The sequence below is a fragment of the Tenrec ecaudatus genome, chromosome 2 (assembly GCF_050624435.1).
Source record: "Tenrec ecaudatus isolate mTenEca1 chromosome 2, mTenEca1.hap1, whole genome shotgun sequence".
NCBI lineage: Eukaryota > Metazoa > Chordata > Mammalia > Afrosoricida > Tenrecidae > Tenrec > Tenrec ecaudatus.
This window is the reverse complement of record NC_134531.1, coordinates 144,550,636-144,562,657: the sequence shown is the minus strand read 5'-3', so window position 1 is coordinate 144,562,657 and position 12,022 is coordinate 144,550,636. Positions and strand designations below refer to the sequence as shown.

At 56.6% G+C, this 12,022-nt stretch overlaps 1 protein-coding gene across 1 annotated transcript; it reads right to left on the bottom strand.

Annotated features, from left to right (window-relative positions):
• Nucleotides 1–6,328: 6,328 nt before the first annotated feature.
• Nucleotides 6,329–10,202, bottom strand: EGR1 (early growth response 1). Its single transcript, XM_075541623.1, has 2 exons — nt 9,609–10,202; nt 6,329–8,888 (listed from the first exon to the last, which is right to left on the bottom strand). The coding sequence occupies exons 1-2, from the start codon at nt 9,904–9,906 to the stop codon at nt 7,585–7,587; spliced, it is 1,602 nt and encodes a 533-aa protein (XP_075397738.1). The 5' UTR covers nt 9,907–10,202; the 3' UTR covers nt 6,329–7,584.
• Between the last annotated feature and the right edge of the window lie 1,820 nt (nt 10,203–12,022).

The following is a 12,022-nucleotide window of genomic DNA, read 5'->3' as shown; positions in this document are numbered from 1 at the left end:
TCGCAAAGCGACAGCCAACATCGCGTCCCTCTCGCCAGCACAAGCTTCTCGCGGCCGCACAGTCACTGCCGCGGTTCACACTCGCCACCCCCAAGCTCCCCGTGGATGATGAGATCGCTGCGCTCCGCATGTGCAAAGCCGGCTTCGCGGGTGACGCCGCCGCCCCGGGCTGTCTTCCCTCCATCATGGGACGTCCTCGGCATCAGGGCGTGATGGTGGGCGTGGGCCAGAAGGACTCCTAGGTGGGCGACGAGACCCAGAGCAAGAGAGGCATCCTGACCCTCAAGTACCCCATTGAGCACGGCATCGTCACCACTTGGGACCACATGGAGAAGATCTGGTACCACACCTTCTACAACGAGCTCCGCGTGTCCCCCGAGGAGCACCCCGTGCTGCTGACCGAGGCCCCCTGAACCCCAAAGCCAACCGAGAGAAGATGACCCAGATCATGTTCGAGACCTTCAACACCCCCCATGTACGTCGCCATCCAGGCCGTGCTTTCCCTCTCTGCCTCTGGCCGTGCCACCGGCATTGTGATGGATCCCGGCGATGGGGTCACCCACGCAGTGCCCATCTACGAGGGGTACACCCTCCCCCACGCCATCCTCTGTGTGGACCTGGCTGGCCGGGACCTGACCGACTACCTCATGAAGATCTGACGGAGCGGGACTGCAGCTTCACCACCACTGCCGAGTGGGAGATCGTGGCAACATCACGGAGAAGCTCTGCCACGTCGCCCTGGAGATGGCCACCGCTGCTTCCTCCTGCCCCTGGAGAAGAACTACCAGCTGCCTGACGGCCAGGTCATCACCATTGGCAACCTCTTCCACCCCTCCTTCCTGGGAATGGAATCCTGCGGCACCCAGGAAACTACCTTTAACTCCATCATGAAGTGTGACATTGACATCCGTTAGGACCTCAACGCTAACACAGTCCTGTCCGGTGGCACCACCACGTACCCATCCTGGCTTCATCCACCTTCCAGCAGATGTGGATTAGCAAGCAGGAGTACGACTAGTCGGACCCCTTCATCGTCCACCACAAGTGCTTCTAGGCAGACTGTTTCTTAGCTGCATTACACCTTTTCTTGAGAAAAACCTAGCTTGCAAGGGAAAAAAAAGATGAGATTAGCATGGGGAAAAAAAAATAAAGCAAAGCAGTCCCTCCCTCCCCCAAGTCGGCAACCTTGTCTATGTCGGAGCAGACCTGTGCTCCCCCAGGTTTGCATGACGTCGGTTCTGGAAGTTCTCCAAGGTGCCCCTGGACCAGCTCAAGCCTCCAGCCTGTCTGTGAGCAGCCATGTGCACCCCCTGCGATGATGTGCGTTTCCAGGTCTCGAGAAAGTGCCAGTTTGTCAGCGCTGGGGCCACAGGCCAGACCCATTCTCTTAGCTTAGCTGCCCTTTCTACGTTCAGAGTGCTCCAGCTCCTCTGATTCCTCAGGCCCGAGGAGAGAGTGTTCCCATACTGCCTCAAAGGGCGGGAAGATCGGGCTCTGTGACAATGAGTGAATGAGTGCGCCCCACATCCCAGAAAACTCATCCAGGCAGGAGACCCCAGGCAACAGAGAGATGACCTCTGAGGCCACTTTAGCCAGCCAACTCCTGGTCCTCGCTAACCCTGAGCCCTCTTCTCCTTGGGAGGTGGGAGGTATCTTGTCTCTTTAGAAATCTCAAATCTCACCAAGGACTTGTACACAGTTGTGGAGCAGAATAAATAATGATACTATACTTTGGCCCCAGACATCTCATTACTAGGAAGATATAAACAAAAGAGCAGGCATTGGGAAGAGAGTCCTAAAAATGATGGATCTGCAAAGGGAAAAGAAGAGAAGCGATTCTTTCAGGAAGCTGGGCCCTGACTGTGAGTGTGGGGACCTGGTCCTGATCACCTGGAGGAAGGGGACCTGTGGAGAAGGAGCTAGAGTGGGGGCAGGGCGGAGAGAGAAGAGACAAATAGAGCACACAGTCACACAACACCTGTAGAGAAGCCCACGACGGCCACTGTGGTCGTAGTCCGCCTCCACTGAGGCAACCCCACCAGGCGTCCAAAGGAAAAGACAAGATGAGCAAACGACGACTGCAGAGCCATTTCCTTTGCAGAAACAGATCACCTCTTTCTCCCGAGGCACAACCGGGTTCAGAGCCGCTGACCTTAACACACACACACACACACACACACACACACACACCCCTCCGGGGCTCCTTTTGGTGGCATCTTCCAAACACAAACCAAACTCACTGCCGGAGAGTCCAGGCGGACTCAGAGCGAGTCCATAGCATAGGGCAGAACTGCCCCTACGAGTTTCCAAGCCTGTACCTCGGGATAGGAGGAGAAGGCTGTTTTTCTCCTGAGGATCGACTGCAGGACTACTACTGAGCAGTGAAAACAGAGCAAACTATGGACACAGGCAGCGTGATGGGATCTCAACATAATGATGTTGAGCGGAAACAGAGGAAGCTGAAGGCACCAGCCAGACCTGTGGCATCTCTTCAAGGAAGCCGAGCAGCCACCAAAGGCTCCACCAAAGGCTCCCGCAGACCTTCGCCAGGGGCCACGGCACACCAAGGAGCAAACCAACTGAAGCGAAGGCCTGGCGGGGCTCTTTTGATGCAAGAACATTGTGAGCCTCCGAAGGCTGATGGGAAAACCGTGCAATCTCATCGGCTTAATAACATACCCTTTCAGACTTGATTTCATTTCCCTCGGGATCCTGTTGGTTCCATTTGCTCTTCAAATGTCACTAAGTGTTGGGTGACCCAGCCCAAACCGCAGGGCCTAGAGGGCAAGGCTTGCTGGCCGCGGCCCCCCCATATTGCAATTGATAAGTGCTGTCAAGGCCATCTCAACTCGTAGTGATTCCCTGTGACAAAGCAGAATGACCCCCAGAGGGACTCCCAGATTGGAATCTTTTTTGGGGAGGGTGTCTCCCAAGCCGGAGCCGCTGGGTGGTTCTAACGGCCAGTTTGTCCGTTAGCAGCCAAGTGCTTTAACATTGTACCACCAGGTTCTACAGCACCCCTCCCCACTACCACTGCCCAGAGAGTTTCCAAGGCAATCCATCTCTGTGGAAACCACCGCTCATAGCAACTGAGTGCTTTAACAACTGTCCCTGCTTTTTCCCCCAACTCCAAATCAATGCAGCTGGACGTTCCTAAAATCCAAGAGCAAACAGTACCTCCCAGGGCCCGGACGGCAAAGTAGGTGAGCACCTGGCTGCTACCACAAGGTGACTCTTCAAACCCACCAGGTGCTTCATGGGAGAAGAATCGAGGCAGATTGCTTTCCATGAAGAATTACAGCCTTGGAAACCCTCTGGGAGGTTGTGCTCTGATCTACAGGGTGGCTGTGAGTTAGAATTGACTCGGCCCAAGGGTCAGATACAGAAGGAAGGCCCAAGATTCCTTAAGACCTGGTTTGTGTCCTTTTCTTCAGGGCCTACCCTAAGCCGTTTGAGTTCCTCCCCCTCTCTGTCCCCCCACAGCCCTGAAGCCCAGGACAAGTATCCCCAGGGAGTAAGCAATTGCTCAGCACTCTCTTGGGGCCCTTCCCCAAATCTCAGCCTTTAGGATGATGTGGGCTTTTTAATCAATGCTGCCCTGTGATCTTATTTTCCGATTCCTCTCACAGAGGCAGAAGCTAAAATACCACTTCTGTTTGTCTTTATGGCAGCCAGCACAGTCCCTCTAGTCTAAGACTATAAAATGGGACCATCCTTTGAGTCTTGCACTAGTTCACCTATGCAAAGGATTTTGAGGTTGGACTGTCAGTCCTAAAAGAAAGCCGGATAACAGAACGAATAAAAATTAGTTCGCAGGCTTGGCAGATTTTCCCAGCAAGCCATCTACACCAGAAGCACTTAGAGGGCTTGTTAATCAAGGCAAGTCCCAGGACCCTCTCTCAGACCTCTGGAGTCAGGTGCTCTGGGGACCTAGGGACTCTGATGGCCTGTACACTAATTGAGCTCCATTGCTTCAACAGAACAAAGTCTCTTTGCTCCTTCCTTTGCTTTTTATTCTTGCTGTGTTTGGTTTCCTGGGAGTCTGGGGTGAGATACTCTTAAGAATGTAAAACAGGCATGGACTTGTGTTCCCGGCCCTGGAGTGAGATGGGGAAGGGTGGGTGGGGCTCGGATGGAGTTTGCCAGCACAAATATTGTCCCATCAGGACATAGCAATTTTGCCAGGAGGCTCGCAGGCATGTGTCACTCACTAGAGAAGGTGGCCCGGTTCACCCTGCTCTAGGCTGAGGAGTCTGGTTTCATGGGCAGAGATCAACAGTGTTGGTGGCATGGAGCTAAAATGAGAGAGAATGAGGTGACTCACGGGTGATGGGGGGGGGGAGGTTACCTGGAATTCCCTTGGTCCCCGGGAAAGTGTGAGTTGAGCTCCCGAGAGGTGGGGATGGGGGAGAGGCAGGTTAGACCTGGAGCATTCAGCACCTGAGAGCCATACAGAGTGTAGGGGTTACTTCACTGTCCTTGATTTTGAGGGCTCAGAGGCTGGGTGAGGAAGCTGAAGCTCACAAATTCCAGGACACAAGAGCGGGGTGGGGAAGAACCAAGCCACCCATTGGGAACCTTCCACAGGCAAATTACAAAAGCAAACCAAACACACACACACACACACACACACACAGAGAGAGAGAGAAAAACCACAACAAAATTAACAAAGGAAAATTCCAGGACACTGGATCTATTTCACTCATCTGTTCGATGGATGGTGGTTGTGCCCACCAATTCACAGAAGACTTCACAACCAGGTGGGCAGTAGTGCTCCCATTTATTAATCTACCCCACCCATACTTTTGGGTAAGGAGTTAGTTAACACCCTCCCTACCAAAACCAAGCCAATGCTTGCTTACCAACTACATGTTCCCACCTTCCCTGAGCCCCCCATGGGTAAGGGGTCCTCCCTGTCCCCACAGGACCCCATGCTTGCTCACATTATGTAACACAACACCAGAACTCTTAGAGGACAGCTCTCTCCCTTACCAACAATCTACATTCCTTGAGACAGGGGTCGTTCTCACTGTTTCCATCATGCCCAGCTAAAGACTTCTCACCAAGTAAGATGCTCGAAAGCCAACCAGGGTTACCCCCTCAGTGACTGGACCCCCTGGGGTCACACTGATGCAAGAGGAAGCGGGAGCCTCATGCCTCTTCCACAATCTGGACAAGTTTAGCCTGGAGAGAGACCTTAGACACTAGCCCAGCCTCCTGCTGCCCACTCTGCCCTGGAGTCCCAGGAGGCTGCCAAGAATCACAGCTCCAGCTGGCAAGTGGTAAGATTTTCTTCCTGGAAGGATTCTTGGCTTGAAAACTGGCCCTCACTTCTTCCATCCTTTGACAGCCTCCGATTGCTGAGGAAGGGGGGTGGGATGGGAGGGAGGGTCTGAGGAGTCCCAGCTTTATTACAGTTGCCCAAACCCCTTATGTTGTCCGTGCACCCATCTCCCTGCAAGTGTCCGTGGCAGGGAGTCCCATGAAAGCATGTTTCCCAATGCTGGGTGGGGTGGGGGTGGGGGAAAGGCCAGCCAAATACTTGGTGCCAAGAGAGTGACCATCTCTGACCACACATGCCCCACCTCTTACTGGGGCGGCTTGAGCTTAATGTGGCCAGGGTAGAGCTCAGGCCAAAAGAATGAGAAGCCCCACTATGGCGCTCATAGCCAATTCACCCCAGTGATGGACACAGAGAATGACTCCAGATGGGGTCTTTGTCTCTGTCAAGGCCCTAAAGCAAAACCCTTCAAAAGTCCAGAGTCCATTTGAACTCACAGTGACCCCACAGGACCAGTGCAGACCTGCCCCATGGGTTCCGAAGCTGTGCTCTTCATGGAAGCAGACTACATCAATCTCTCAGAGGGGCTGATGGATTTGACCAGCGGACCTTTTGGTTAGCTGATAAGTGCTTTACCACTGCACCACCACTCACTCACTGCCACCGAGTCAACTCTGACTCAGGGATCCTACAGGACAGAGTAGAATTGTCCCTCTGGGTTTCTGAGACTGTAACTTGTTTTTGTGGGTGTTTGTACTTTATTTTAAAAATGAGTTTTATGGTGCTATATTTAACACATCATACAGTTCAATATTCCTGAGACTAGAGACTATGTCTCTATGAAAATAGAAGTCTCACTTTTCTACCGAGGAGTGACTGGTGGTTTTGAACTGCTGACCTCAGGATGGGTAGCCTAATGCATAATCACTATTCCACCACGGCTCCTCAAAAGCCCTCCAGTCTTCTGACAACTTCAGGTCCCTCCAGAGGGGCAGTATTGCTGTACCGCTTCATCCCTCACCCAGGAAGCACACACCCACTAACAGCTCTTTTATTTTCTCTTTAATTTTTCTGAAGGATATACACCACATATCCCATAGGCAATAAAGCGCATTCAATGTGTTTATAAGCCAAACAGTCACTTTGTTTAAGCAAACACATGTACAAAGTAAAAGAAAACCACAAAATAATGAACTGCATGTTCATAACATACAAAATTGCCGCCTACTCAGTAGGTAACTACAACATTCCAACTCCTGAATATATTTATAAATTTACATTTTCAGTTAAAAAAATAGACTTTAAGAGTTCAGATTTTTTTGATTGTTCCCCCCCATACATTCTGGAGAACAGAGGCTCAGCTCAGCCCTCTTCCTGGCTTTGCTCCCAAAGCCTCCCCTGGAGTTATCACTCCCTGGCCCCCTTAAGGCTGGAGGTGAGCACATCCCTCACAATTGCACATGTCAAGCCGCTAGCAAGGCGCATCACACAAAAGGCACCAAGACGTGAGACCTGTTCAAAACCAAGAGGACAAGTAAAATCCACTTTCAAAAAGGAAAAGAAAAACCAACCATATATATATATATATATGTATATATATAGATTTTTTTTTTTGCCACATGTGAGAGTACGGTGGTGGGGTAATATTTACAAAAAGGTTAACGGAACATCACTCTGACACATGCTCTGATTGACACCTCAGACGGCTGTTTCCAAAATAAAGCTTCACACATCGTTACAGCATGGTCACGAAATAGAGGATCATTGGTTTGCTTGGCTTTTTCTTTTTCTAACTGCCCCCCACCCTTTTTGTTTTCTTCCAAGTGAGGACTTAATTCCCAATAATACAATAGGAAATGCAAATTATCTTCACATCAAGAGTACCCCGTGGGAAAGACATGAACTCCATGGCACAGACGCTGTACAAGGTGCAGGGGTGGGCTGTGAGGGGCCCAAGCCCCGTGTGGCCAACTCAAGTGTTCTAGCATTGAAGGGAGCAAGGGGTCAGGCATACGATGGAAATGATACTGAAATGATATATCCAAACTCCATGCAAATCAAGTCCTTTGAATATTGGGGAAGAACTTGAACATGGCTGTTTCAGGCAGCTGAAGTCAAAGGGGACTGGGAAGATGGGGCCATGGGCACAAAGGATTGGAGGGCAATCGACCTTCCAAGCGGGCCTTGGGGTCGAGTAGCGGGAGAGCACTTGGCTCTGAAAACCTCCAATTGACCTAAGAGGTCACCCCCACTCCTGTCTCTTGTATTTGTGTTTCTTTCTCCTGTTTGGTTTCCCATTCCTCTTAGCAAATTTCAATTGTCCTGGGAGAAAAGGTGGCCACCATGTCCGAAAGGCCTGTGGAGGCGCTGAAGGAGTTGGTGACCGCGGAGGTGGGGAAGCTGCTGACCTGGGCAGGGAAAGCAGGGGGGACCCCAGAGTACGTGGTGGCCACTGACGGCGAGGGGAAGCCGCTGTGCACAGGGGACGGGTAGGTTGAGGAGCCTGGAGAGGAGTAGGAAGTGGGCACTGGCGATGGGTACGAGGTGGTGGCTGGGGACGGGTACGAGGTAGCCACTGGGGACGGGTAAGAGGAGAGGGAAGAGGTGGCCGAGGACGCCACTACACCTTTGTCTGCTTTCTTGTCCTTCTGCCGCAAGTGGATCTTGGTATGCCTTTTGCGTTCATCGCTCCTGGCAAACTTTCTGCCACAGATGTCGCAGGCGAAGGGCTTCTCGCCCGTGTGGGTTCGGATGTGGGTGGTCAGGTGGTCACTGCGGCTGAAGTTGCGCATGCAGATGCGACACTGGAAGGGTTTCTGGCCCGTGTGGATGCGGATGTGGCGCGTGAGCTCGTCGGAACGGGAGAAGCGGCGGTCGCAGGACTCCACAGGGCAGGCATAGGGTCGCTCGTGGGGGGGCGTCTTGCTGGGTCGGTTGGGGTATTTGCGCATGCGGCTGGGTTTGATCAGCTGGGACTGATACGAGGAGTTGAGGCCCTTCAAGTCCTGGGACCCCGACTGCGTGGCGAAGGCCTTGATGGTGGAGAGCGGAGTAAGGGAAGGTTGCTGGGTACGGCTCTCCAGGCCCTGAAATGGCTTCTGGTCCGGGGTGCCCAGGCCCAGGTCCCCGTGCTGCTGGGGAAACAGGTAGTCCGGGATCATGGGCACCTGGAAGCCGCCCTTGGCAGTAGGGTAGGCAGGAGGCGGATACTGAAGGGAAGCGCCTGCTGAACCAGGAAAGGCCTGGCTCTGCGTCTCAGGGAAGATGTCAGCGTTGGGTGTGGGGAAGGTGGGCGCCGCGGAGTAAATGGGGCTGCTGTCGTTGGGCTGCACCGAGCAGCTCAGGGGTGGGCTCTGCGAGGCCGACGAGGCCGAGGAGGCGGCTGGCGAGGGTGCAGAGGACGAGGTGGCCGGTGGGTTGGTCATGCTCACGAGGCCACTGACCAAGCTGAAGAGTGGCTCGGGCCACAGGGTGTTGCCGCTGTTGGGTGCCGGTTCCAGGGAGAAGCGGCCGGTGTAGGTGATGGGAGGCAGTCGGATGGTTTGGTTGGGGTAGGTCGTCTCCACCAGCGCCTTCTCGTTATTCAGAGAGATGTCAGGGAAGGACTCTGGCGGGGGAGAGAAAGGAGGGGTGGCCTGGTTACTGGAGAGCAATCACTGGACAAGCAAGAGGACCCCAACTGCCCAGCTAACGAGCGAGCGAGCGAGCCAGAGGTCGGGACAGCTACCCGAGACTCCCGAGCTGGTTAATAATTGATAGAAGCAGATTGCAATGTTCCTGGACGCGCTCCAGCGGCAGAACCCATTTCAACAACAGCTGACGCAAATACAGAGAATCCCCTCCATTGCAGCTCCCGGAGCTCCGCAGCGGCGGCGGCTCGCTCGAGGGATTCCCAGCAGCACCCCCACCGCACAGTCAGAGCTAACAGGCACCCCCTACCCTGGCCTGTCAGGCCCTCCCTGGGCATGGAATGAGGCCCTTCCTTGGGGACAGGCAATGCAAGCCTTTAAGGGAGGGGGGGTTGGGAGAGCTGAGCCCTCTTCTGCAAAACAAGCCCTCCCCCTCTGCACCCACCCACGCAGCCCGAAAGCTCTCCATCTAGAACGACAGCTCATTCCTCTGCACACGGCTAGGGACCAGGGAGGGGGTGTCCCTGGCTAGGCATCCCTCTAACACATGACCCTGGGGATCAGAGGAAGGGAAGGGAAACCCCATTGGCATCCCTAAGGACCGCGAGGGCTCCTGCAGTGAAGGGGGCGCTGCAGAGGCGGTGGGGGAAGGACTGGCTACCGAAGGTGGCTCACCCACGGCGCAGGCCACTGCTTACCTGCGGTCAGGTGCTCGTAAGGCTGCTCGCCCGCTTCCCCCTGCGGGTTGAAGGCGCTGCTGCCGCCGCTGCTGCTATTGCTGCCGCTCCCTCCACCTCCACCGCCCCCGTTGCTGTTACTGCCGCTGCCCTCAGGGGCTCCGGCGGCACCCAGGAACTGGGGCGCCCCGTTGCTCAGCAGCAGCATCTCCTCCAGCTTGGGGTAGTTGTCCATGGTGGGCGAGTGAGGGAAGGAGCCGAACGGGTCGGAGACCTGCAGCGGGGACATCAGCTGCATCTCGGCCTTGGCCGCGGCCATCCCGGACGGACGGATAGGCTGGAGAGCTGGCGTTGGGGCGGCGGGTGCAGCCCTGGGCCGGAGCTGCGGGGTCACACTCGCCGGGGCTTGCCGGGTCACATGCGGGGTGCGGGGCACACTGGGGAGGGCGCAGGCGGGGCGCCCAGGCTCCGCGGGCGGGCCGGCGTGTGGACGCGGCGCGGCAGCGGAGGCTGGGGTTGGGGCAGGGGCCGGTCCCGCGGCGGCGGCTGGCGGTGGCTGCTGGCGGCAGCGGCACGGCGGCAGCGGCTCCCCAAGTTCTGCGCGCTGGGATCTCTCGCGACTCCCCGGATCCGCCTCTATTTGAAGGGTCTGGAACGGCATGGGCCCGCCTCCGTCGTGACGTACATGGCCATATATGGGAAGCAGGAAGCCCTAATATGGCAGGACGGGCCGGGAAGACCCGGAGTGACGTGAAGCACCCTGTTGGAGAGCCGTGGGCACCCCCAGTCCCGCGCCCCGGGCCCCGCGCCGGCTCACGCACCCCGGGTCCGCAGGCCTCGGGGAAGCCCACATTCCAGTCTCCGCGCGGGCCTCCCAGACCCAGGCTACTCCCGAGTTTCCTGGCGTTGCCCCCGCCCTTTTCCCTCCTCCCGGAGCCGGAAGCGGCCGGGCCATATCGAGCCACTCCATATAAGGCGCTGCCCAAATAAGGATTGTTCCGGCGGGAGATCCTTCCTGCTCCTTATATGGCGTTTCCGGGTCGCTGCTCGCGGCTTCCTCGCTCGCGCCCGGCTGCCAGGTTCCGAGGCGGGAGCCCGAGTGCGCGCAGGACTGGGGGGCACCTGGCGCGGGCAGGGCGCCGGGCGCAGAGCGCGGGGCACACGGCAGCTCGGGCAGCTCCCCGGCAGGGACTGGCCTGGGGAAGCCCGGGGCGGGGGCGAGGGCGAGCAGGGCCAGGGCTCCGCCGCCGTCATCGAGGGCTCGCCCGCCCACCTCGGGGACCGTGGGAGCGAGCCGGCAGCGGAGGGGAGGGGTGGCTGGGCGGGCTGCGGCTGCGGCTGCCCTAGGGAGGCGGGCCCTTGACCAAGGTGACTTCCCAGGTGCCACCGGAGAAACTGAAGCTAGGGCGTCCTGACTCCGTGGCTCCTGGGACCTCTAGATCCTCCGCCTGCTGCCAGTGGGGGTGGGGCTGCTAGGGTGGGGGGGTACTGTGCTTGTACCCTACTCCCCACCGGGGACCAGCCATCACTGGGGGACAGAAAGAGGAAACTGGCTCAGGAGACACTTCGCCCTGGTAGCCTGACGGCGGGACTTCCCCACGTCATCCCTTCCAAACAGAGGCGGGCGGCTGCGGCGGGCGTCCGAAGAGGGTTCCCTGTGGGCTGACTGGACCCCAGGCTTGACGCCAGTGAAGAAAGCGACTCAATGAGTGGCTCACTGCTGCCCCTTGGAGGTCTAACTCCACTCGGGCCCAGCTGGAGCGGGCTCTGCCGCCGCCGCCGCCTCGCTTGCTGGGCTTGGCGCCGGGCCAGCCGGGGGAGCCTTCGACGCAGTGAGCGCGCACTGAGCAGGCGCCGCAGCCGGGCTCTCCCTGCAGCCCCTGGGGAGCCGCCACCTCGGCAGGCGGGCCGGCTTCGGGGTGGCACTCTTCCCTCCTCCGAGCCCAGCAGCGTGGGGGAAGGGGGCGGGAAGAGTCTCGCAGGTCTCCCGGGAGCTCGACTGAAAGGAAAACCCTCCCTGCAGTCACATGCGCACCCCAAAGGGAATGGAGATTCCAGGAAGGGAAAGCTCGTGTTCTAGCTCTGAATCCAGGGGAGGTGCTGTTTGTTTATTTATTTATTTATTTACTGACTTTTAAAAGAAAGGGGAAGTTACGAGTATAGAAGGAGGGTGCTGAAAATACGGAGGTGGCGTAGGTCAAGGGTCCTTGTCAGATCTAGAGGTTGGAAAGGGGGTGCAGGGTGGGGTGGGGGGCTGCTAACTCAAGCATCTTTCTTTTGACTCCTCTTCCCATTTAAAAAGAAAATCGACTTAAGGAATCCTGCATTGAATCAGGGTGGCCTCCAGGCCTTGTCTTTCAATGGGCTCTAGGTTTGGGGTCCCCATTCAGGGCCCGTGGGCAGATGACAGTATGATAAGGTGACCAGATGTCCCG

Bases quoted from the DNA above. Each gene is read 5' to 3' on its own strand.
- EGR1 (XM_075541623.1), bottom strand. From the start codon at position 9,906: ATGGCCGCGGCCAAGGCCGAGATGCAGCTGATGTCCCCGCTGCAGGTC. The intron at 8,889-9,608 runs GTAAGCAGTGGC...CTCCCCCGCCAG, and splicing joins TTACGAGCACCTGACCGCAG to AGTCCTTCCCTGACATCTCT.